Raw genomic sequence first — 27,715 nt, forward strand, 5'->3', positions numbered from 1 at the left:
ATTTGTATGGTTTGCAACAAGTACCTAAATAATATCATGAAAAATTTGATCACATAATGTTTTCTAGTGGTTTTAAAATTAACGAATATGGCAAGTGTGTTTACACTAAACTTGTAAATGATGCTCGTGTGATGATATACTTGTATGTTGATGATATGCTTATACTTGGTACAAACATGAATGTAATTACTTCCACTAAAATCATGTTAAATGAGAACGTTGACATGAAAGACTTGGGCCCCGCAGAGATAATCTTATGGATGAAAATTAGAATAAATTCCAACGGGTATAGTCTTAGTCAATCTCATTATGTTGATCTGTACTTAGAAAATATAATCAGTTTGATTGTAAACCTGCTTATAATCCATATGATCCTTGTTGTTGACTAAAAAAGAAAAAGGGTAATGGAGTTTCACAACTTGAATACTCACAAATTATTGGAAGTCTGATATATTTGATGAACTGTGCGATACCAGACATTGCTTATGATGTGAGTAGGCTAAGTAGGTACACCTGTAATCTATGGCAGGAACATTGGGATGCACTTTTTAGAGTGCTAAGGTACTTGAAGTACACGTTGACATTTTGTTTGAATTATGAAAGGTATCCTTCCGTCCTTGAGGGATTTTGTGATGCAAATTGGATATCAGACTCAGAGGAGTCTAAGTCTACGAGTGGATATGTTTTCACTCTAGCAGGTGCGACTGTTTCTTGGAAGAGATACAAACATACATGTATAGAACGATTCACTATGGAATCTGAGTTTATTGCGTTAGATAAAGCAGGAGAGGAAGCCGCATGGCTAAGATGTTTTTTAGAAGATATTCCTCTCTGGCATAGGTCTGTGCCAGCTATATCTATACAATGTGATAGTCAAGCTGCAATTGCTAATGCTAAGAACAACAACTATAATGGGAAGTCTATACACATTCGTCGAAGACATAATACCCTGAAAAACTAATCTCCACATGCGTTATTTCCATAGATTGGATTAAGTCCAAGGATAATATCGCAGACACTTTGACGAAAGGTTTGTTCAAGGAGATAATTAGTAATGCATCTAAGAGGATATGGCTTAGGCTCATTAAATAAACTTGCCATGAAGGTTACTCATGTAGGATCAGAATCTCGCAGCTAATGCCTCAGTGAAATTATGGACAACACAACACAACAATGTCGCAGAACAACTTCAGAAACGAAATAATAAACGACGTCAGCTAAATCATGAGAAAAATGTGATGGTCCTGCGAAAATTAGAGAGTTTGCGAGATTAACATTTGTAAGGATGCGAGAATGTCGCAAGTCATATCCGAAAATAAAGGACAGATTAGCTGTCATCCACTATGTAATTCCCTATAAATAGCCGCTCAGTTGTAAAGGAAATGAGAGAGATCTTTTCTGAGAGAGAAGCAAGTAAATAGGAGAGAGAAAATCTAGAGCAGTGGTTATTTTTGATTCCTTTATCTTTTCTTGTAAGATTGTTCAAAGATTCATCAATAAAATTAAGATTAGTAATCTAAAATGAGTTGAATATTAATGAAATCTTGTGAGGGGTGTAGTGTAGGATTTCCTGCAACTACAACTCAACCTTGCTGACTGGAGATTCGAAGATCAAGGTTTTGAATGAGACAACTAATTTGTGGTGGGTCAAGATAAACACTATCATAGAATTTCATTCTCTATCCCTTCCCTATGGTGTAGACGTGATAATGTGACTGCATGTGAAGGATGACTTGTAACTAAGTCTTAACGAGTTCAATAGTTTCAATTTAAGATTGAAGTGGAGTTTAGCAGTAAACACTCTTGATGGAACTCATCCATATGAATGTGGAATTTGCCCGCTTCCTATGAGAATGGAGCTGATTCTCTAGAGCATTCGGAGAAATGGGATATGTCCAGGGCCAAAATGGACACAACGACACGAACTTAATAGCACCTACAGAGATATCGCGCGTGGTTATTATCGCGGATTACGCCAAACGATGGCAGTTCAAGACATCGTGTTCACTGTTCATCAAGTAGTTCCGAAAATTTCTCACCAATCAAAGGTTCAAGACCTCATGGACACCTCTTTCCTATAGTGGTGTTTCTCGCTTTTCGATTTCTAATTTTTTATCGGTATTTCACTCATGTGGGGGATTATTGGAGAAAATGATTCTTTTCAATGTGTGTTAGTTTTTTTGGTCTTGGTTAGAATTGATCGATAACCTAAAGGTCTAAGGATGCTTACTCATTTTTATAAGTGAATGAAATACAAATATGGATAGGCATAGGACACTTGCCATGCCTAGTGCTTGTATGCACATGTGAAGTCAACCGGGAATAAAATTAAAACAAGATTTTAATTCCTAAACAGAATAACTAAAACAAAATTTTAAGTCCTACTGTTTTTATTAAAATTAAACAAGGTTTAAATTCCTTAAACATTTTTATATTTAATAAGGAAAGTTACCGAATATAATTTATGTCAAATCATTTTCACCGCCTATAAAAGCAAAGATATTTCTTCATTCCAAATTGTGTCCAGAAGAAGCTACTATCCTTCTTCTTTTCGTCTTTCTGCTTCTGTGTGGTTTTTACATTCATAAGATTTACTGTTGAGATCGTAAGTGAGACCTGCAACAGGCAGTTTTATCCTGGATACGACTTCACCACAGAGTATTCATCACTCATTTTTGAGGCGTACCGATGAACTACCGTGTTAAGGACAACTTGATGATCAAGTGACACTGTCCACGGTGCGCTGTTAAATATTTGAGTGTTTTATTTAATTTCAGAAATTTAATTTTAAATTATTTTCCGATATTTCATTCTTGCAGTTCTAACAATTATTAGCACACGTATATCATGATTAATTACAGTTAATGTTGAAATTTTAATACGGCCGTTTTTTTGCTGTTACAAAGAAATTTAATTGGCATTTAATCGAAAATTAATTTTCCATTAATTCCATTGATTCTTTTTGATTATAAAAAAAAACTGGTTTCTGGAAGAAAAAAAAAATAGAACGTTATTTTTATTTCGTCAAGTTTTCTGAGCAAGTGTTGTTGAAAGAGTTATTATTGATTCGATTTCTCAGTGCAGAGAAATCGAAAGAGATAAGCTGTTTTATCCCATAGGGTTTCGACAAAAAAAACTGACTGCTAGCACAATCAAGAGGCAGAGTCGCGAAACACCTTAAAGATAGCGACCTAGTACGCGACTCAGCGGTTTCTTTGTGTGATTTGATAATAGTGCTTTGTTTCCAACAATTTTAAGGTGAACGTTTCTGCTATGGAGAATGAAAAGAAGTGCGTTGATGATACCAACAAGCCTTTCAAATTTGAAGGGTTGCATTTCAGAAGATGGAAGCTGAAGATGTTCTTTTATCTCAAACTGATGAAGATGCATATGATTGTGTCGAGTGTTCATCCTGGAACCCTGGAACCTGCTGCTGATAAGACTACTGCTGTTGCTGCTGGCGGTGGTGCTGCTACAGATCCACCTCCTACCGGTGGTGTTGAATAAGTTGTTTCTCAAACTCCCGAGGAAAAACAAAAGGCCATCGACAAATGGATCGATAATGACTTTGATTGAAAAAACTACATTCTTAATGCATTATCTGACGATTTGTATGAGTATTATTCAACTTTTGAAACTGCTAAAGATGTATGGGATGCATTACAGAAAAAATATGACACCGAGGAAGCGGGTTCAAAGAAATATGCTGTGAGCCGGTATGTGAGATACCAAATGGTGGATGATAGATCAGTTGTTGCACAGGCTCATGAACTTCAAAAAATTTACCACGAAATTGTGGCCGAAGGTATGAAAACTGATGAACAATTTCAAGTTTCTGTAATGATTGACAAGTTACCACCTAGCTGGAAAGATTTTCGTAATACTTTGCGTCACAAGACTAAAGAATTTTCTCTTGAAAGTTTGATTGTTAAGCTCAGGGTTGAGGAAGAAGCTCGGAAACAAGATAAGAAGGAAGAGATTCTCATTGTTTCTAACAATAAGACTCATCCGAATTTAAAACCTAAGAAAAGGGATATGAAACCTAACCCGAACCAGAAGAAAGGAGGAAGGCCTAATCAAAACAAGAACCAACACCCATCGAAAAATGGACAGAATTCCAATTCTGAATTTCTTTGTTATATCTGTAATAAACCAAACCACATGGCTAGGAATTGCAGATTTAACAAGGAAAAGAATAACGCACAAGCTAATGCTGTGGGTGACGTTATAATTGCCATGGTCTCTGATCCAGAGTTCTACATGGTTGGTGGATCTGATGGGTAGTGGATAGACAGTGGTGCTTCGCGTCATTGTTGTTTTGATAGGTCCATGTTTAAGACTTATGCTGAAACCAAGGACAAGAAAGTGTTATTGGGAGACTCCCACAGCACTATGGTGAAAGGTTCTGGTACGGTAGAGTTGAAGTTTACTTCTGGGAAGACACTCATGCTGAAAGATGTCCTTCACACTCCAGAAATGAGAAAGAACCTTGTTTCCGGCTATCTTCTCAACAAGGCTGGGTTGTATCAAACTATTGGGTCTGATATTTACACTATAACTAAGAATAAGAATTTTGTAGGAAAGGGTTATGCTACTGATGGAATGTTTAAGCTTAATGTTGATGCTATGAATAAAATTGATTCTTCTGCTTATATGGTTTGCAATTTTAATGTTTGGCATGGTAGGCTTTGTCATGTGGGTAAAAAGTTAGTAAATAACATGAGTAAGTTAGGTGTCCTCCCTGAATTTTCTGAAAATGATTTTGAAAAATGTGAATACTGTAGTCAAGCAAAAATAACCAAGACTTCACATAAATCTGTTGTAAGAGAATCGAAACCACTAGACTTAATACATTCTGATTTGTGTGAATATGAAGGTATCCTAACTAGAAATGGCAAGAGGTATATCATGACGTTCATTGATGATTGTTCTAATTATACTTATGTTTATTTGTTGAGCCATAAGAACGAAGCTATTGAAAAATTTAACATTTTTATTGCTGAAATTGAAAATCAATTTGGTAGGAAAATTAAGAGATTTCGTAGTGATAGAGGCACTGAATATGATTCTTCTCCTTTTACTGAAATTTATTAAACTAATGGCATTATACATGAAAGAACTGCACCATATAATCCTCAAATGAATGGGAAAGCTGAAAGAAAGAATCGTACTCTTACTGAATTGACTGTTGCTTGTTTGCTTAGCTCTGGTGCTGCTTCTCATTGGTGGGGTGAATGTTTGCTGACTGTTTGCCATGTTTTGAACCGCATTCCTAATAATAAAACCATGATATCTCCTTATGAACTTTGGAGAAATAGAAAACCTAATGTCTCTTATTTTAGAGTTTGGGGTTGCTTAGCTTTTGTTAGAAAACCTGATCCTAAAAGACATAAGTTAGAAAGTAGAGCTTATGAATGTGTTTTTATTGGTTATGCTCAAAACAGTAAAGCTTATAGGTTCTTTGATATTAATAATAAGGTTATTATTGAATCTATTGATGTTGATTTCTTTGAAGAGAGATTTCCTTTTAAATCTAGAACTAGTGGGGGTAATAGTGGGGGTTCTTTATCTAGTGTTTTACCTAGAGCTGATTCTGAACATAGATTAGAAGAACCTAGAAGTGCAGAAACTAGGATCACTGAAGTTGAACCTAGAAGAAGTAAAAGAGCTAGGACTGACACAAGAGATTCTAATTTTGAATTTTATGCCGTAGAGGAAGAACCTTCTAACTTACAAGAGGCGTTCAGTTCTGCAGAGTCTAGTTTCTGGCAAGAAGCTGTAGATAATGAATGGGATTCTCATATGTCTAATGGAACTTGGCGTATAGTAGATTTACCTCCTGGTTGTAAGCCTATAGGTTGTAAATGGGTTTTGAAAAGGAAACTAAAGCCTGATGGAACAATAGAGAAGCACAAAGCTAGACTGGTTGCTAAAGGATTTAGGCAACGAGAGAACGTAGACTTCTTTGATACTTATTCTCCTGTTACTATATTAACATCTATACGTGTTTTGATTGCTGTTGCCGCTGCTCATAATCTTGTTATTCACCAAATGGATGTTAAAACTGCCTTTTTGAATGGTGAACTAGAAGAGGAAATTTATATGGAACAACCTGAAGGTTTTGTAATTCCTGGACAAGAACAGAAAGTATGTAAGCTAGAAAAATCCCTTTATGGTTTAAAACAAGCTCCTAAACAGTGGCATGAGAAATTTGATAATTTAATGATTTCACATAACTTCAGAATAAACGAGGGTGACAAATGCATCTATTATAAATTTGAGAATGATGTGTGTGTGATTGTTTGCTTGTATGTGGATGATTTGCTGATATTTGGTTCCAATTTATCTGTTGTCAATGAAACTAAAGGTATGCTTAGTTCGAATTTTGACATGAAAGATTTGGGTGAAGCTAGTGTAATCTTGGGAATCAAAATAACTAGAACTAGTAGTGGTATTTGTTTGGATCAATCTCACTACATTGAAAAAATTCTGAGAAAGTATGAATATTTTGATTGTAAGCCTGCTTGTACTCCGTTTGATCCTAATGTGAAATTGTTTAAGAACACTGGAGAAAGTGTTAGACAATCTGAATATGCTAGTATAATTGGAAGTCTGCGTTATGCAACTGATTGTACAAGACCAGACATTGCATATGCAGTGGGAGTTCTGTGCAGGTTTACCAATAATCCTAGTTTGGAACACTGGGATGCTATTGAGAGGGTTATGCGGTATCTGAAAAGAACCACAAACCTAGGATTACACTATAAGAGGCATCCCGCAGTCCTTGAAGGATTTAGCGATGCTAATTGGAATACTCTTTCAGATGATTCCAAGGCCACCAGTGGATATGTTTTTACTATTGCTGGGGGCGCTGTATCTTGGAGATCAAAGAAACAGACAATTGTAGCCCAATCTACGATGGAGGCTGAATTGATGGCACTAGCAGCAGCTAGTGAAGAAGCAGGATGGATGAAGAGTTTGTTATCAGACATTCCAGTATGGGAAAAACCGATACCAGCCACTTTGATCCACTGCGATAGTACCGCGGCTATCGGAGTAGTAGAGAACTGTTATAATAACAGTAAGAATCGACAGATACGTCAAAAGCACGACACAGTTAGAGAATTTCTCACAACTGGTGTTGTTAGAGTAGATCATGTAAGGTATGAAGGAAATATAGCTGATACTTTGACGAAAGGATTAGCAAGAGAAAAGGTATGGAATATCTCTAAAAGTATGGGACTTTTGCCCGTGAGAAGTTGAGTCATTTGTAATGGATACCCAACCTAGAAATAGGTTCAAAGGGACTAGACGAAGTTACAAATAATATGATAGAGTCATGCATTCCCATAGCATGATATCCTGAAGTGGGAAACAGGTTGAGTGTTTAAACTCTTAATGATGTCTATAGCTCTTAAGTTAAGAGTGGGATATACAGGAGTATCCTTGATAGACTCACCTATACGAATGTGAAGGTGTGGCCGCCTTCTATGAGAACTTGGGCATTTCTCTAGATCGTTCGTTAAGAAAGGGATAAGCACATGGCCCTAATGTGCAAAATTAAGAACTTTACTCTAAGATATAGTTGTGTGTGTTGTATAATCTATTATTAGTTAGAGTTCAAGACGAGAGTCACTCTAGTTACCTGATACTTAGAAAGTTCAACACTATGTAGAAGTTCAAGTCGAAAGGCACCTTTGCTTATGCACAACTGTATAGCACTTGCTCAATGTTTTAAAATATAAGTGGGGGATTGTTGGGGTATATATTTAAAAACATAGTTTTGTAATAATATGCCAAAGTTAGAGAGATAGTATGGTGGCATTGTTTTGAGCTCCCACACTATAGGCATGGGTTCAATTCCCACCCCACACAATTTCACTAGGGTATATACTATTTATACTATATATTATATTACATTAGTCCGGGAGCGGGGCCTTGGGGCCTTGGAGGTCTGCTGATCCAGAAACAATTTTTTTGCTGTTTTTAACTTAAATTTTCAAAACGTATTAAGATAATTATATCATGATTAATTACAGTTAATGTTGAAATTTTAATACGGCCGTTTTTTTTGCTGTTACAAAGAAATTTAATTGGCATTTAATCGAAAATTAATTTTCCATTAATTCCATTGATTCTTTTTGATTATAAAAAAAAAAAAACTGGTTTCTGGAAGAAAAGATATAGAACGTTATTTTTATTTCGTCAAGTTTTTCTGAGCAAGTGTTGTTGAAAGAGTTATTATTGATTCGATTTCTCAGTGCAGAGAAATTGATTCGATTTCTCAGTTCTGCAGAGTCTAGTTTCTGGCAAGAAGCTGTAGATAATGAATGGGATTCTCATATGTCTAATGGAACTTGGCGTATAGTAGATTTACCTCCTGGTTGTAAGCCTATAGGTTGTAAATGGGTTTTGAAAAGGAAACTAAAACCTGATGGAACAATAGAGAAGCACAAAGCTAGACTGGTTGCTAAAGGATTCAGGCAACGAGAGAACGTAGACTTCTTTGATACTTATTCTCCTGTTACTAGATTAACATCTATACGTGTTTTGATTGCTGTTGCCGCTGCTCATAATCTTGTTATTCACCAAATGGATGTTAAAACTGCCTTTTTGAATGGTGAACTAGAAGAGGAAATTTATATGGAACAACCTGAAGGTTTTGTAATTCCTGGACAAGAACAGAAAGTATGTAAGCTAGAAAAATCCCTTTATGGTTTAAAACAAGCTCCTAAACAGTGGCATGAGAAATTTGATAATTTAATGATTTCACATAACTTCAGAATAAACGAGGGTGACAAATGCATCTATTATAAATCTGAGAATGATGTGTGTGTGATTGTTTGCTTGTATGTGGATGATTTGCTGATATTTGGTTCCAATTTATCTATTGTCAATGAAACTAAAGGTATGCTTAGTTCGAATTTTGACATGAAAGATTTGGGTGAAGCTAGTGTAATCTTGGGAATCAAAATAACTAGAACTAGTAGTGGTATTTGTTTGGATCAATCTCACTACATTGAAAAAATTCTGAGAAAGTATGAATATTTTGATTGTAAGCCTGCTTGTACTCCGTTTGATCCTAATGTGAAATTGTTTAAGAACACTGGAGAAAGTGTTAGACAATCTGAATATGCTAGTATAATTGGAAGTCTGCGTTATGCAACTGATTGTACAAGACCAGACATTGCATATGCAGTGGGAGTTCTGTGCAGGTTTACCAGTAATCCTAGTTTGGAACACTGGGATGCTATTGAGAGGGTTATGCGGTATCTGAAAAGAACCACAAACCTAGGATTACACTATAAGAGGCATCCCGCAGTCCTTGAAGGATTTAGCGATGCTAATTGGAATACTCTTTCAGATGATTCCAAGGCCACCAGTGGATATGTTTTTAATATTGCTGGGGGCGTTGTATCTTGGAGATCAAAGAAACAGACAATTATAGCCCAATCTACGATGGAGGCTGAATTGATGGCACTAGCAGCAGCTAGTGAAGAAGCAGGATGGCTGAAGAGTCTGTTATCAGACATTCCAGTATGGGAAAAACCGATACCAGCCACTTTGATCCACTGCGATAGTACCGCGGCTATCGGAGTAGTAGAGAACTGTTATAATAACAGTAAGAATCGACAGATACGTCGAAAGCACGACACAGTTAGAGAATTTCTCACAACTGGTGTTGTTAGAGTAGATCATGTAAGGTCTGAAGGAAATATAGCTGATACTTTGACGAAAGGATTAGCAAGAGAAAAGGTATGGAATATCTCTAAAAGTATGGGACTTTTGCCCGTGAGAAGTTGAGTCATTTGTAATGGATACCCAACCTAGAAATAGGTTCAAAGGGACTAGACGAAGTTCCAAATAATATGATAGAGTCATGCATTCCCATAGCATGATATCCTGAAGTGGGAAACAGGTTAAGTGTTTAAACTCTTAATGATGTCTATAGCTCTTAAGTTAAGAGTGGGATATACAGGAGTATCCTTGATAGACTCACCTATACGAATGTGAAGGTGTGGCCGCCTTCTATGAGAACTTGGGCATTTCTCTAGATCGTTCGTTAAGAAAGGGATAAGCACATGGCCCTAATGTGCAAAATTAAGAACTTTACTCTAAGATATAGTTGTGTGTGTTGTATAATCTATTATTAGTTAGAGTTCAAGACGAGAGTCACTCTAGTTACCTGATAATTAGAAAGTTCAACACTATGTAGAGGTTCAAGTCGAAAGGCACCTTTGCTTATGCACAACTGTATAGCACTTGCTCAATGTTTTAAAATATAAGTGGGGGATTGTTGGGGTATATATTTAAAAACATAGTTTTGTAATAATATGCCAAAGTTAGAGAGATAGTATGGTGGCATTGTTTTGAGCTCCCACACTATAGGCATGGGTTCAATTCCCACCCCACACAATTTCACTAGGGTATATACTATTTATACTATATATTATATTACATTAGTCCGGGAGCGGGGCCTTGGGGGTCTTGGGAGGTCTGCTGATCCAGAAACAATTTTTTTGTTGTTTTTAACTTAAATTTTCAAAACGTATTAAGATAATTATATCATGATTAATTACAGTTAATGTTGAAATTTTAATACGGCCGTTTTTTTGCTGTTACAAAGAAATTTAATTGGCATTTAATCGAAAATTAATTTTCCATTAATTCCATTGATTCTTTTTGATTATAAAAAAAAAAACTGGTTTCTGGAAGAAAAGATATAGAACGTTATTTTTATTTCGTCAAGTTTTTCTGAGCAAGGGTTGTTGAAAGAGTTATTATTGATTCGATTTCTCAGTGCAGAGAAATCGAAAGAGATAAGCTGTTTTATCCCATAGGGTTTCGACAAAAAACTGACTGCTAGCACAATCAAGAGGCAGAGTCGCGAAACACCTTAAAGATAGCGACCTAGTACGCGACTCAGCGGTTTCTTTGTGTAATTTGATTATAGTGCTTTGTTTCCAACAATTTTAAGGTGTACGTTTCTGCTATGGAGAATGAAAAGAAGCGCGTTGATGATACCAACAAGCCTTTCAAATTTGAAGGGTTGCATTTCAGAAGATGGAAGCTGAAGATGTTCTTTTATCTCAAACTGATGAAGCTGCATATGATTGTGTCGAGTGTTCATCCTGGAACCCTGGAACCTGCTGCTGATAAGACTGCTGTTGTTGCTGCTGCTGTTGCTGCTGGCGGTGGTGCTGCTACAGATGCACCTCCTACCGGTGGTGTTGAAGAAGTTGTTTCTCAAACTCCCGAGGAAAAACAAAAGGCCATCGACAAATGGATCGATAATGACTTTGATTGCAAAAACTACATTCTTAATGCATTATCTGACGATTTATATGAGTATTATTCAACTTTTGAAACTGCTAAAGATGTATGGGATGCATTACAGAAAAAATATGACACCGAGGAAGCGGGTTCAAAGAAATATGCTGTGAGCCGGTATGTGAGATACCAAATGGTGGATGATAGATCAGTTGTTGCACAGGCTCATGAACTTCAAAAAATTTACCACGAAATTGTGGCCGAAGGTATGAAAACTGATGAACAATTTCAAGTTTCTGTAATGATTGACAAGTTACCACCTAGCTGGAAAGATTTTCGTAATACTTTGCGTCACAAGACTAAAGAATTTTCTCTTGAAAGTTTGATTGTTAAGCTCAGGGTTGAGGAAGAAGCTCGGAAACAAGATAAGAAGGAAGAGATTCTCATTGTTTCTAACAATAAGACTCATCCGAATTTAAAACCTAAGAAAAGGGATATGAAACCTAACCCGAACCAGAAGAAAGGAGGAAGGCCTAATCAAAACAAGAACCAACACCCATCGAAAAATGGACAGAATTCCAATTCTGAATTTCTTTGTTATATCTGTAATAAACCAAACCACATGGCTAGGAATTGCAGATTTAACAAGGAAAAGAATAACGCACAAGCTAATGCTTTGGGTGACGTTATAATTGCCATGGTCTCTGATCCAGAGTTCTACATGGTTGGTGGATCTGATGGGTGGTGGATAGACAGTGGTGCTTCGCGTCATTGTTGTTTTGATAGGTCCATGTTTAAGACTTATGCTGAAACCAAGGACAAGAAAGTGTTATTGGGAGACTCCCACAGCACTATGGTGAAAGGTTCTGGTACGGTAGAGTTGAAGTTTACTTCTGGGAAGACACTCATGCTGAAAGATGTCCTTCACACTCCAGAAATGAGAAAGAACCTTGTTTCCGGCTATCTTCTCAACAAGGCTGGGTTGTATCAAACTATTGGGTCTGATATTTACACTATAACTAAGAATAAGAATTTTGTAGGAAAGGGTTATGCTACTGATGGAATGTTTAAGCTTAATGTTGATGCTATGAATAAAATTGATTCTTCTGCTTATATGGTTTGCAATTTTAATGTTTGGCATGGTAGGCTTTGTCATGTGGGTAAAAAGTTAGTAAATAACATGAGTAAGTTAGGTGTCCTCCCTGAATTTTCTGAAAATGATTTTGAAAAATGTGAATACTGTAGTCAAGCAAAAATAACCAAGACTTCACATAAATCTGTTGTAAGAGAATCGAAACCACTAGACTTAATACATTCTGATTTGTGTGAATATGAAGGTATCCTAACTAGAAATGGCAAGAGGTATATCATGACGTTCATTGATGATTGTTCTAATTATACTTATGTTTATTTGTTGAGCCATAAGAACGAAGCTATTGAAAATTTTAAGATTTTTATTGCTGAAATTGAAAATCAATTTGGTAGGAAAATTAAGAGATTTCGTAGTGATAGAGGCACTGAATATGATTCTTCTCCTTTTACTGAAATTTATCAAACTAATGGCATTATACATGAAAGAACTGCACCATATAATCCTCAAATGAATGGGAAAGCTGAAAGAAAGAATCGTACTCTTACTGAATTGACTGTTGCTTGTTTGCTTAGCTCTGGTGCTGCTTCTCATTGGTGGGGTGAATGTTTGCTGACTGTTTGCCATGTTTTGAACCGCATTCCTAATAATAAAACCATGATATCTCCTTATGAACTTTGGAGAAATAGAAAACCTAATGTCTCTTATTTTAGAGTTTGGGGTTGCTTAGCTTTTGTTAGAAAACCTGATCCTAAAAGACATAAGTTAGAAAGTAGAGCTTATGAATGTGTTTTTATTGGTTATGCTCAAAACAGTAAAGCTTATAGGTTCTTTGATATTAATAATAAGGTTATTATTGAATCTATTGATGTTGATTTCTTTGAAGAGAGATTTCCTTTTAAATCTAGAACTAGTGGGGGTAATAGTGGGGGTTCTTTATCTAGTGTTTTACCTAGAGCTGATTCTGAACATAGATTAGAAGAACCTAGAAGTGCAGAAACTAGGATCACTGAAGTTGAACCTAGAAGAAGTAAAAGAGCTAGGACTGACACAAGAGATCCTAATTTTGAATTTTATGCCGTAGAGGAAGAACCTTCTAACTTACAAGAGGCGTTCAGTTCTGCAGAGTCTAGTTTCTGGCAAGAAGCTGTAGATAATGAATGGGATTCTCATATGTCTAATGGAACTTGGCGTATAGTAGATTTACCTCCTGGTTGTAAGCCTATAGGTTGTAAATGGGTTTTGAAAAGGAAACTAAAGCCTGATGGAACAATAGAGAAGCACAAAGCTAGACTGGTTGCTAAAGGATTTAGGCAACGAGAGAACGTAGACTTCTTTGATACTTATTCTCCTGTTACTAGATTAACATCTATACGTGTTTTGATTGCTGTTGCCGCTGCTCATAATCTTGTTATTCACCAAATGGATGTTAAAACTGCCTTTTTGAATGGTGAACTAGAAGAGGAAATTTATATGGAACAACCTGAAGGTTTTGTAATTCCTGGACAAGAACAGAAAGTATGTAAGCTAGAAAAATCCCTTTATGGTTTAAAACAAGCTCCTAAACAGTGGCATGAGAAATTTGATAATTTAATGATTTCACATAACTTCAGAATAAACGAGGGTGACAAATGCATCAATTATAAATTTGAGAATGATGTGTGTGTGATTGTTTGCTTGTATGTGGATGATTTGCTGATATTTGGTTCCAATTTATCTGTTGTCAATGAAACTAAAGGTATGCTTAGTTCGAATTTTGACATGAAAGATTTGGGTGAAGCTAGTGTAATCTTGGGAATCAAAATAACTAGAACTAGTAGTGGTATTTGTTTGGATCAATCTCACTACATTGAAAAAATTCTGAGAAAGTATGAATATTTTGATTGTAAGCCTGCTTGTACTCCGTTTGATCCTAATGTGAAATTGTTTAAGAACACTGGAGAAAGTGTTAGACAATCTGAATATGCTAGTATAATTGGAAGTCTGCGTTATGCAACTGATTGTACAAGACCAGACATTGCATATGCAGTGGGAGTTCTGTGCAGGTTTACCAGTAATCCTAGTTTGGAACACTGGGATGCTATTGAGAGGGTTATGCGGTATCTGAAAAGAACCACAAACCTAGGATTACACTATAAGAGGCATCCCGCAGTCCTTGAAGGATTTAGCGATGCTAATTGGAATACTCTTTCAGATGATTCCAAGGCCACCAGTGGATATGTTTTTACTATTGCTGGGGGCGCTGTATCTTGGAGATCAAAGAAACAGACAATTATAGCCCAATCTACGATGGAGGCTGAATTGATGGCACTAGCATCAGCTAGTGAAGAAGCAGGATGGCTGAAGAGTCTGTTATCAGACATTCCAGTATGGGAAAAACCGATACCAGCCACTTTGATCCACTGCGATAGTACCGCGGCTATCGGAGTAGTAGAGAACTGTTATAATAACAGTAAGAATCGAGAGATACGTCGAAAGCACGACACAGTTAGAGAATTTCTCACAACTGGTGTTGTTAGAGTAGATCATGTAAGGTCTGAAGGAAATATAGCTGATACTTTGACGAAAGGATTAGCAAGAGAAAAGGTATGGAATATCTCTAAAAGTATGGGACTTTTGCCCGTGAGAAGTTGAGTCATTTGTAATGGATACCCAACCTAGAAATAGGTTCAAAGGGACTAGACGAAGTTCCAAATAATATGATAGAGTCATGCATTCCCATAGCATGATATCCTGAAGTGGGAAACAGGTTGAGTGTTTAAACTCTTAATGATGTCTATAGCTCTTAAGTTAAGAGTGGGATATACAGGAGTATCCTTGATAGACTCACCTATACGAATGTGAAGGTGTGGCCGCCTTCTATGAGAACTTGGGCATTTCTCTAGATCGTTCGTTAAGAAAGGGATAAGCACATGGCCCTAATGTGCAAAATTAAGAACTTTACTCTAAGATATAGTTGTGTGTGTTATATAATCTATTATTAGTTAGAGTTCAAGACGTGAGTCACTCTAGTTACCTGATAATTAGAAAGTTCAACACTATGTAGAGGTTCAAGTCGAAAGGCACCTTTGCTTATGCACAACTGTATAGCACTTGCTCAATGTTTTAAAATATAAGTGGGGGATTGTTGGGGTATATATTTAAAAACATAGTTTTGTAATAATATGCCAAAGTTAGAGAGATAGTATGGTGGCATTGTTTTGAGCTCCCACACTATAGGCATGGGTTCAATTCCCACCCCACACAATTTCACTAGGGTATATACTATTTATACTATATATTATATTACATTAGTCCGGGAGCGGGGCCTTGGGGGTCTTGGGAGGTCTGCTGATCCAGAAACAATTTTTTTTGCTGTTTCTAACTTAAATTTTCAAAACGTATTAAGATAATTATATCATGATTAATTACAGTTAATGTTGAAATTTTAATACGGCCGTTTTTTTGCTGTTACAAAGAAATTTAATTGGCATTTAATCGAAAATTAATTTTCCATTAATTCCATTGATTCTTTTTGATTATAAAAAAAAACTGGTTTCTGGAAGAAAAAAAAAATAGAACGTTATTTTTATTTCGTCAAGTTTTCTGAGCAAGTGTTGTTGAAAGAGTTATTATTGATTCGATTTCTCAGTGCAGAGAAATCGAAAGAGATAAGCTGTTTTATCCCATAGGGTTTCGACAAAAAAAACTGACTGCTAGCACAATCAAGAGGCAGAGTCGCGAAACACCTTAAAGATAGCGACCTAGTACGCGACTCAGCGGTTTCTTTGTGTGATTTGATTATAGTGCTTTGTTTCCAACAAGATGTCAATTCACTGGGGTGGGAAGACAACATGTTAGGAGAAATTTTTTGTAAACCTATCAATTTCGCGTAGGATGTTGCATCAAATGCAAGTTTTTCTGAAGCATCATTATTTTACAATTCATAGGCATTCCTAGTAAAATTAAAATCATCCCAACCAAATTTTCCTCCCTAAATTGGGGCCTATGCCACTTAATTGGGGCATATAGCTACATGACAAAATAGGGTCACTAACAAGTAATTTTTAGAAACCCCTTAACCACTATTTATATTAATACCTAATATACCCTTATTAAATTAGTGATGATTAATTAAGTTAGTATTAGTTAAATTAATTAGTGTTTGAGTTTGATTATAGTGTTAGGATTAGAGTAGAAATTCATTTCCTCTTTTAAGGTTTGGAGGGAAAGAAGAAAAAACTAGGGTTTGTGATTTTCTTAGCAAAAATGAAACTTTATAGTGATGTTGAAGACTCTAATAGTGATGAAGAAGTGGGTGCATCAGATTATCATGATTTCGTTCCTACCGAATTGGATAATTTGTTGAATGAAGAAGAGCATGACAACCAAAGAATACTTGAGGATATTATTCAAGCACAAGAACAATTTCGTCGGGAAGATGAAGGTGATAATGCTTCTAATAAACAGGTATGAGTTGTAATGATCTACAAACATGTATTTGCACGTCTCGATCGCCATAAAAGAAAAAAAATTCAAAATCTTTTCCCAGAATCGGTTTATTCGATATCACCACATAAACCGATTCTGGGAAAAATCCCCAACTTGGGTATCGTAATCGGTTGTTGTTCATTACGATGTAATCCGATTGTAGTAATTTTTTGGCGCGATGGGTACGTGACCAAAATCGGTTTATGTTGGTGATGTGCATATGCCGATTCCTTTACTTGAATAATCACGTAGAATACCCGAAGTTGACAATCGGTTTATTTACGTGTATATGTAATCCAATTTTGGGAAAAAAAGTTACAAGAGAAATGTGAACAAAAATCGGATTACATGATACGAGACATGAACCGATTGTAAACTTTGAAATTTTTTCTTCAAGTCCTTAATTGGACTTTATAGTAGCACATATAAACCGATTATCTATAATCAATTGTCTCGACTGTAACATATAAACCGATTGTAAATCCTCAACTTGTTGATATTTGTTGTAGATTGTTGCGGCGTTCGACGAAGATCAGCCCAAACCCGTATCTTTGTTGGGTGTTGCTACCTCTGCCCACTATCTCACCGATTTGGAATGGAAAGAAGGAAAGGATGCAAATAAATGGTTTATAGACAAGGGAATAGAGATCAAATGCGCGTTAGTTTTAGGCCGTCATTCAAGTGAAAATCGTTTGGAACTTATTTATGAGAGAGGTGGAAAGCAAGAAAGTCACTGGGCAAAGGACAGAATGTACGTGAAGAAGACGACAAGGGATTACATTACTAAATCAAACAAGTTTGGTTGGCCATTTAAGATTATAGTTCATAGACCCGAGGGACCCAAGGGTAAGGTATACAAGCTCTCTAAAATGATGAATGGTTGTCATAATCATGATGATCAGGAATCTCTTATTGGGCACGCGGCCGTTTGTGGGTTGAAACCACATCAGTTGGAAACGCTGAGGTCGATGAAAGCGTGTAAACCAAGTGACATCCTTAGGAAGATTAAGGAGGACGATAAGGATAACTTGTCCACTTTGAGGCAAATTTACACGACAAGAGAAGCCTTTAGGAAGAGGGAATGAGATGGTAGAGCGGTTATGGAACAATCTCAGTGGTTAGCCGATCAACACGGATACACAATGAGGAAGCAGGTATTGGAAGGCAAAGTGACTCGTATTTTCTTGGCGCATCCGGAGATGATCAAGTTGGCCCAATGCTTCTATCCAATTTTTTTAATAGATTGTACGTACAAGACCAACAAGTACAACATGCCGTTGTTAAACATTGCTTGCCATACTTCCAACAAGCAAACTTTCACGGTAGCATGGGGGTTTATGGATCGGGAGAATGATGTGAGTTTTACTTGGATGCTAGATACCTTGAAGGAGATATACCGTGGCGATCAAACTCAGAGGATCATAGTAACGGATAAGGACCAAGCACTAATGAATGCCATAGGAGTGGTCTTTCCGGACACTAACCATTTTCTTTGCACATGGCACATACAATGCAATATTAGAAGTAATTGTAGATGTCATATCCAAAATCCAAAGCCACAAAAAGGTACTGCTCGTGAAAAGGCCGAAGATGAGCGTCTTCAAAAACTAACTCCGGAACAACGAGAGGAGGACAAGAAGAAAAGGAAAGCGGAGTATGAAGCGAATGGGTTACATGGAAGGCTTTTCAATATCGTTGGGATTTAATGGTACACTCAATGTCTGTGGTCGAGTTCGAATCATATTTGAAGGGTTTTATTGGGCTATGGAAGAAAGATTACGAGAAATGTGTGGTTTATTGCATGAAGGAATTGTTGGGTCCGTACAAGGAAAAATTTTTGTATGCTTACACCTACCAACACATGCATTACAAGAATGAGGCAACAAATATCGCGGAAGGATCTCATGGACGTTTGAAAATCTTGCTCCGAGGGAGCCAAAACACTGTGGTTATGGTACAAGAAGCTATCCATGAATAGACCAAGGATGATATCATCAAGATAACCGCGCAAATGGAAGAGAGTAGGATGAAAATCATCACAAGCTACAAGAATTACCATTGGTTGATTAGAAATTTAAACTATAGGGTGTCTCACCGGGCAATCATTTCTATGATGAAGGATTACAAATATTATGTGGAAAAGAAGATGGGGAGAGGAAGAATTGTATGTTCATGTATGACGATGACGTCCTTGGGATTTCCGTGTCGTCACATGATTGCGAAGTACCAACAAGGAATTCCTTTTGAAGTCGTTGATCCGTTTTGGAAGCAACTAACTTTCAAACCACCCCCAATCGAAGAACCACTCGAATCCTTTGTGGACACGGATATTGGAAGAGAACTCATCGAGAGATTCGCAAAAAAGGATGGTTTGGGACGAAAAGTTTTGATGTACGACTTAAAACTAGCCGCTAACCCCCATATGGTACCGGTCAGAGAACCAACGGTGCTACCGCACGGGTAGACCACCTACCAACATGGATAGGAAGGAAGAAAGGAACGAGTTTAAGGTTGCAATGAGAACCGGAAAAAACCCGTTATTGAGTCATAAACGAATCTTTTCTCAACATGAGCGTGAAGACGTTAAATATGAAGAGGCGAAGGTTCCAAAGAAAAAGGGCTGACCGAAAAAGGGGGAAAGCGGGACAAGTAGCGCACAAGCCAAGACAAATGTTTCAAACGTTCCTTCACAAATAGAGAATGAAGAGGCACCGGCTAAGAGGAAAAGGGGTCGACCAAAGAAGGGAGAAAGCGGGACAAGTAGCGCACATATGGTCCTTTCAAATGATCCATTCGCTCATTCGCAATATGAGGATCCAATTGATCATTTTCAAGAAAGTCAAGCGCCAAACAATTTAATTGTTCCTTCCCAAGAGAGCCAAGCGAGTACAACACGAGTATCAAGGATACGTGCATGGAAGGGACAAACAAGACAAAATGGTTCTATGGTGACTATAAGGGCCGCTCTAGGTAATGAAAGCACGCCTAGGGATGAACGCGGTAGACCCCATAGAACGTGTTACACCATATTCGAGGAGTATTACTTGAAACTTCCTGAAATCGTTAAGCCTTATGTGTTATCTAACGACGACGTGGATGCGGATGAGAATTGTGGTTATCACGTTGCGTCGGAAAAAATAGGCCATATAAATTTGGCGGACGATGAGAACCTAACCTAATGTCAATACTTTAGAAAGATGATGGCCATGCGCTTACAAGAAGACAAGGAATTTTACATTGCGATGATGAAGGAAGGAAAAACAAGACAAGACAAAGAAGTGATTTTTGAAAAAATGGTTGCCAGAGTATAAGGGTCAAAGGGGAATAGACCAATTACCCGACATTATTGGATGCGTATGCCTCTATGTGGTCATCTCTTGGCGGAAACGTGGAGTTGCGTTGTTCATCTATTTGGTAAGGGATCATGCTACACATACGCACCAAAATACACCATTTGGGATGAATAGCTTAAGGATCGGAGAATTGTTTTATTCAACAATAACAACATGCATTATATCAGTCTTAGAGTACGTGATGATTGTCCATTACCACCGGTAGATGGGTTTCATGAGGTCTCGGAGGTCACCAAGGAGTGGCTAAAAAAATACGATCCCAACATGAGGCTATGGAAGGAATTGATCGCACCGGATCAATTCGAAGGTCTACATTTGTTGGAATGAGTATTTTCTTTATGTTAAAAACTTGATCTATCGGATGCTTATATTTTGTCGCTTTCTTATATTGTATTTTACAAACTTGAACCAAGCTTAATGAATGAAAGTGATTTGTCTTTTTTGGGTACGTTGGACTCATGAAATTTGTTACATAATCGGTCTTCTAATACGTTTATAAAGTCTGATTGTAGAGTTAGTTTGCTGCAGCTTTGACAGAATCAGTTTATACTGCAACTGTTATAAACCGATTCTGACTTCAAAAAGGAATTGGTTTACTAAGGAACTACTCCCTCTGTTTCTGAAAGACCGTTCTCTATTCCATTTTGGTCTGTTTCAAAATTGTGTCCAGCTTCTGTTTATAGTCATATTTTTCCAATAAACTCTCTAATATACCCTTAAAGTTTTATATTCATAAATTCATTCTTCATGGCCCAATCTAAAATATTAATGAGATTTGTATAATTAAGGAAACAAATATATTTTTCATTCCTTTTAGCTATCTTCTTTTATTTTCTATTTACAATCACATAACAATTTTTGGTAGTTTTATTACTAACATTTTTATCCAAATAAATTAGGCAAGTAACTAAGGGTATGCATGTAAACTACTACGGTCTCCTTAATATTTTGACAAAGTCAAAGCGGACTGTCTTTTGGAAACGGAGGGAGTATTATAAATCGATTCTGAACAAAACTAGTCTGGGATTATTTCAGAATCAGTCCTTATGTACGACAATATAATCCGATTTTGGGAAGAAAAAGTTACAGAAGAACACCCAATTTTTAACTAAATAATCGAATTACATATGGTCCAACATGATCCGATTGGCTCCTATAATCGGTTTTTGTGGACGACAATGTTATCCGATTTTGGGAAGAAAAAGTTACAGAAAAACAGACAATTTTTAACTCAATAATCGGATTACATATGGTGTAACATAATCCGATTGTGGACCATTTCCACTTGTCATTAACTCTTAACATTGAAACTAGCACGGTTCTATTTCTTAGTGTGAGCTTCAACTATCAATGTCGCTTCGAAATGATAAAACTGCTCTCCTCTCCAAGATTTATATGCATCTAGTGAAACGAACCTATCCCCTCTGTACCTATTAAGAAACTCATTGTACTTGATGCATAATTTCCTAACATGATTCGTCCTTGAACAAATGTGGGATGGTTCATAATTATAGCGCGGTCTCTTGCCCGCCTGTTTAACGAAAGGACCCCAACCAACGTTAATCCAAAATATAATATGATCTTTAGAATCTTCGGGAAGATCCTTGAGAATGTAAAAGTTTCTAATCCATTCGGTCTCTTCATCAACATCCTTCATTCTTTCCCTTAGTTGGAATTGCTCTTGACCTCGTTTCTTTGCCTTGAGTTTCTCTTCATATTTTTTCGCAGCTGATGACGATGATATGATTTCTTTTGTAGTTCTTTTTTTGCTCAACACTTCATCCATTACATTAACATATTTGTTTGTAGTTGTTTGTTCGCTTATTTTGCGTATCTCTTCTTCCATTGCCTCAGTTGATTTGGTTGTTCGCTTGCATCATTTAAGTATGTGTTCGATTGAATTGGTAGTTGATGATGATGGACTTGACATCTCCAAATGAAAAAAAATTAACAATGGAGAAAGATTTCTTTGGATTAGGTAGTGTATGAAAGAGAATAGGCTATCCTCTTTATATACACAAAGTACCAACGACAATAATTTTAAATTCAAAAAATAGTCGCTAACAGTCACAATCGGATTATAGTATGCACTAATAATCCGATTCTTGATTTGTCTACAAATCCGAAAATCCACCCAGAATCGGTTTATACGTGCATTAACTTAAACCGATTGATGTTGATGTTCACCCAGAATCGGATTATGTTGGTACATAATAAACCGATTCTGGGTGGATTTTCAGAAATTTTGATGAGTGAATTTCAAAGATTTAGAGGTAAATCATTGTAGAGTACCTCTTAGAAGGAATGGACTAAAGGGATTTAACTCAATCACTTGAATTGTTTGATTTTTATTTTTTTTTTTCAAAATCCAAAATGAAATTAGATTTCAATTGTTATTTTGGATTGATTAGGATTTAGTTTTGATGGAAATTGAAAATGAGTTTTGATTAATGATTTTTGTATTTGTTAATAAAATGATTATGATTTTGTATTTGAATTTGAATTTGTGTTAAAATAATTAAATTTTCTTTAAGGGTTAATTTAATATTTTACTATCTTTTAGACACCCCATATCCTTTTCTTTAGGTTGGTTGAAATAGTTCATAAGCCCAATTAAGTGGGATAAGCCCCAATTTAGCCAGACAAATTTTGCTTGAAACTATGCAACTGTCCATAATATCTAAACCACAAGTGTAAAGTAAACTGTCCATAATATCTAAATCACAAGTGTAAAGTAATCAATGTATAACACCAAGCACCACAAGTGTCAAGGAAGTGTAACTACAATTAACATAAAGAGAAAGATTAACAAAATGACAAAATCACCCTCACTCAATCTTTTCATAGCCCTCATCATCAGTATCATACTCTTCTTCTTCTTCTTGGCCAGATTGATTGGACTCATCCATCAGTTTATTCCTTATATCATGCATCATAAACAGATTAAGCTCGGATTTATTTTGTTGATCAATCACATCAAGAAAAACAGGATCAACGGTAATATGACTATCCACGTGTACTTTAAACTTATGACCCCACCAAAGAACCTTAGCCATACCTTCAATATCCACAACCGCATCCAGTATCATCTCTCTTTTCGCCACGTCAGACAGAAACTTCGCAGCGTGATGAGCCAGCTCAACGCCATCAAGCCGGCCCGGCAGTTTCAACAGCTCACAAGACTTGCCCCCCTGTGATCCGGCTTCAATCTGAGCTGACCCGAGCAACGAACCGTCGTAGAAGATTTTCATGTTGGATGTAGAGTAGTTGATCGGAACTATGTTAGGATTAGTCACGTGTACGGTTAAGATGAGTTCAGCATCAAGAAGAGGGAGATTGAATTTGAATGAAGTTAGATTGATTGACATGAGATGGAAAATTGGGTCTTTTGGTTTTGCTATTGTGATTGCTGCTGTAGCTGTTGCTGTTAAGGCTCCGATTAGTGCGACGGAATTCCAACTCCATTTCCCACCTTTTTCAACTGTTAATTCCTCGCCCATATTTTTTTTTTCCTCTCTGGCTCTGTTTTTTCCGTTTTCTGAATGCTTGGTGTGAGAACGATGAGGCCGATCTGTAGAGAAGATAATGGGATATTAGGTCATGATTAGTAAGTTAAAATTACTCAACTAGGCTTTCTTGGGGGAGATATCGAGCGTAGATGTGAGGGTAATATTGGTATTTGGATTTTGTTCGTGTAGCCGAATCACTAGGACACGTGTTTACCGGGAAAGTGTGCAGTGTGATTTTGGCTCACTTTGTGATTCATCTTTTTTGTGTACTTGCTACACATGGGTGCGGCAACACAAGGCACGTATGTCAATCACAAAAGTAAGCGAAAGGTGAATCGACTGACTTGAGTCACTTGACTATGTCACTGCCAAGTTAAACTTACGCGTCGTATATTTGCATTTGATTCGGTTCCTAGATTTTATTTAGGGTTCGACTCGTACTGAATTTGTTCTTTAATTTTCTAATATTTTAACTGGAAACTTGGTTCCGGATATTTGTAACTTGGAGATAATAATTTTATAATGAGTCGGTTAAGTTAGCAAAAAGGGAAAAAATTATCTCAATATCTTTAAAATATGACCAACTTGTAAATTCCGGTGGATAATTCTTTTGAGGCCAAATGAAGAGTAATACAAAGAATATACAAAAAAAAAAATAAAAAATGATCACTTGCTGGAACGAAATGGTTTCGGATGGAAAGCAGCAAAACAAACGAAAACAGTGACAAATTCATACTCCAAAAGCAACAGGCCGGACCGGATCATATAAACAAAAATTTGTACAGAAACTACGAAACTTAGGAGGATGCTACCACCAGTAAGATGGCAACTATAAGCGCAGTGAACAACAACCCAATGTTGTTGTTTCTATTGCAGCTGAGAGGGGCAGCCATATTGCGGTGGTTGTTGTTGTTGCTGTTGTGATGGTGAGCCGCACCGGCTGCATATACCGCACCATATGGAGTAAAAGGTGACTTTTTAGAAGCCGTCCCACTACCATAGCTTTTATCATTACCAGTTGACGGGTGAGGTGATTTCCTTGAAGCTGAACCACCACCATGATTACTAGATGAAGACGATGACCCTGATCTACCACCACCACGACCACCACCACTAATAAGTTGTCTGTTTATCCTTTGTCCGTCTTCTACATTATTTTCATTTCCTTGTACATAACCTGTAAACCCAAATCACCATTGTTATTATTATTCTCTTTAATTTCTTTGTACCGACCAACTAGTCAAAATCTAATTTTGGTTCATGATTTATTGACATCAAATCGAAATACCACTTCTCTCTCTGGATGGTGAAATTCATTGCCTCGTCGCGACAGAAGAATTATGGCCATTTATAGAGATTAAATTTCAACGGGAGCTAAAGTTTCTAGACATCGAAAGGCCTAGATTAGGTATATATGGCTGAATTGCGCTTAATGAAACAATTAGATAAGATAACTAAAAACCAGCAAACAAGAAACTATAATATAGTATTATTAAACTGCAAGTTTCTAAGAGTACAAACCAGAACACCAAGGAAGATGATGAAGCAGAATAATGCATAGAACCACCTTAGCTAGTAGACCCATGTCTTGGAGGATCCTGATTTGAAAAGTGAAACCAGCTACTGTATGTCTTCCCTCTCCTTCTTCCCTCTCTCTTAGATGTTCTTTCTAGAGCTCTTCTTTCTATATGTAAAAAGAGTTGTCCTTTTTGTTTTTCTTTTGATCGGTAGTTATCAGTTTCCCCTTGGTTAATAAGGACTGTCTTTTCTGCTCAACGCGTGTTACGCGTCACATTATCATTGCTGACCGGCTGTACTTTGGCTTCCTGTGTCGGTATAGTAATGACCGGTCACATTATCATTGCTCACCGGTTGTACTTTGGCTTCCTGTGTATCATTACTCGATGTCCTACGAAAGCCGGGAAATTATTTTTTTACAAAAAGTGATTCTAAGTTGACAGTAAAATCCCCAGACAGATTTTTTTTTTCTTGTTGACTTAACACGGTTAAAATTTGATTAAAAAAAGAAAAATGAGAAACAAGATGAGCGGCGCCTAAGGACAACAAGAGATAGTACTAGTCAACCCAGTAAATAAGCTACAAGAAAAACAAGTCATAGAAAGCATAAGCACAATAACATGTTAGACTAGATTAACACATGAAGTCACCAAGGCCCTTATAACTTCTTCTTAGGTATAGGGGTTATTTTCCCTATGTCCAAATCTTTATTGATAGGGCTCAAATTCTTGACCAATTTCGAGGAGTGATATCTATCTACAATACTACCAAAGATGTTCTTAACCTCACCTTCTTTACCTCCACGAACAAGACCCGGAGAGGAACTAAACATCCGCAAGTTTGTCCATGTTTTGTTGTTTAGTCATTGGTACCCATCGGGAAACCTCCTCAACTGACTTCAACTTCTCCACAGGGATATCTTCTTCGGCCGACTCATCACAAGTCACTACTGCCACCTCTGTCTCATACTTTGAATCTTTGCTCGCATCTTTTCCAGCATCCCTATCCTCTTGATCTTCAAACCCTTGGTCATCTTTGCTAGAATTAGCTTCGGTATCGACTAAGGATCCTTGAACATGACTATTAGTCTCTTCCATTCTTGAAACTTGTTCACTGCTAATTGGAGGCTCCATAATTTCTGTATCTGCAGCTAAAACAGATTAAAATTACAGATATGAGTATTCTTGCGTTTATTACTCTTCTTGCTTGAGCTCTTGCTCTTCCTAGCATAGGTTCTACATTCCTTGAAAGGTTTTTCATTTAATTCAGAGACCTGAAATGTGGAGTGAGTCCCTATGAGTCCCTATCACTTCCCCCTCATTGGAAGTAGCAATAGCCATATTGACTCCCTCCTTCCCTAAAATCATATTTCCATCAATTGATTCAGAAACCGTTCCAAGAACATTCTTCTCATTTAATTCAAAAGTCCCATCCACAATTGCCACCTCCTTGACAATGCTTTGACACTCTTCCATCCCCAAGTGGTTTGGGAAGCCATTCTCTTATTCGAATAGGTAATATGGTAAGCGGGATTTAACTTTTTTTATGCAAGATTTTGCTCAAAATAGACCCTCGGTCAATCTGGCATTAGTGGCTTACAAAAACAAAAAATTATTAAGATAGTTAATTAATACTCCCTCCGTCATAAATTAGAAGAGCTAGTTGGTTTTAAATTTTGTCCCATAAATAGATGAGTTATCTCTCTAATCAAAGGGATATTTCTAAAACTACCATTTTAATTGATTATTGTTATTATAAGAAATATGTATAATTTGATAGTCATGTTTATATTCGTTACATATGTGTTTTAAAATGTTTTTCAACGGTATAAAGTTTACGAAAAACCGTGGTATATTTTAAGAGATAAATCATTTATAAGTTTTACTAGTTATTATCCATAAAGGTATAATTGTAAAAAATACTTAAACATATTCCCCTTTCCTTCTTGCCTTAAGAATTGCGTAAATCTAATTTGGGACGGATGTAGTATATTCTTCTTCTTAGTCGAGAAGTTTGACTGTTTTTGTTTTTCATCTTCTAACCTAACTAAAGTAACAACACCATTAATAATTAAACTATGGAGACTTCTCTTTGAAATACACATAATCACTTCTATATATATATATATGCTGATGATCATTTACTGTCGAAATGAAAATTGGAGGAAAAAAAATACCATGACGGAATCATGGATTCATCTCCAAAACAAAATGATCAGTAGTTTTAGCTCGTGGGTTATCAGTAGATTGATCTTGTACGTCTATCCCTTTTTGATTTTTTGGTTGTTACTTTTTCTTGTAAAAATCTTCATGATCGGTCAGCTTGATCGAAACCAGAAAAATAGCAAAAACATGTAACAAGTATGAATGCAAAAGTTTAAGGATGGAAACTAGAAAAACTGTAAACCATGTAGGAATGTAAAAGTTCGAAGATGGAAACTAGAGGAATTGTAAAGCATTCAGGAGAAGGGGTTCTGTATATATATCTTTGATATCATCATATTA

At 36.6% G+C, this 27,715-nt stretch overlaps 2 protein-coding genes across 2 annotated transcripts; both read right to left on the bottom strand.

The window, feature by feature from the left end:
* Window positions 1-22,872: 22,872 nt before the first annotated feature.
* LOC113308883 lies at window positions 22,873-23,739 on the bottom strand. Its single transcript, XM_026557334.1, has one exon. It carries the CDS (start codon window positions 23,682-23,684, stop codon window positions 23,013-23,015), a length of 672 nt encoding a protein of 223 aa, XP_026413119.1. The 5' UTR covers window positions 23,685-23,739; the 3' UTR covers window positions 22,873-23,012.
* A 513-nt stretch (window positions 23,740-24,252) lies between these two features.
* LOC113314252 (cell wall protein IFF6-like) lies at window positions 24,253-25,397 on the bottom strand. The gene is made up of 2 exons (XM_026563035.1): window positions 25,215-25,397; window positions 24,253-24,870 (listed from the first exon to the last, which is right to left on the bottom strand). The coding sequence occupies exons 1-2, from the start codon at window positions 25,276-25,278 to the stop codon at window positions 24,491-24,493; spliced, it is 444 nt and encodes a 147-aa protein (XP_026418820.1). The 5' UTR covers window positions 25,279-25,397; the 3' UTR covers window positions 24,253-24,490.
* Between the last annotated feature and the right edge of the window lie 2,318 nt (window positions 25,398-27,715).

This window comes from Papaver somniferum, chromosome 9 (assembly GCF_003573695.1).
Source record: "Papaver somniferum cultivar HN1 chromosome 9, ASM357369v1, whole genome shotgun sequence".
Classification (NCBI taxonomy): Eukaryota; Viridiplantae; Streptophyta; class Magnoliopsida; order Ranunculales; family Papaveraceae; genus Papaver; species Papaver somniferum.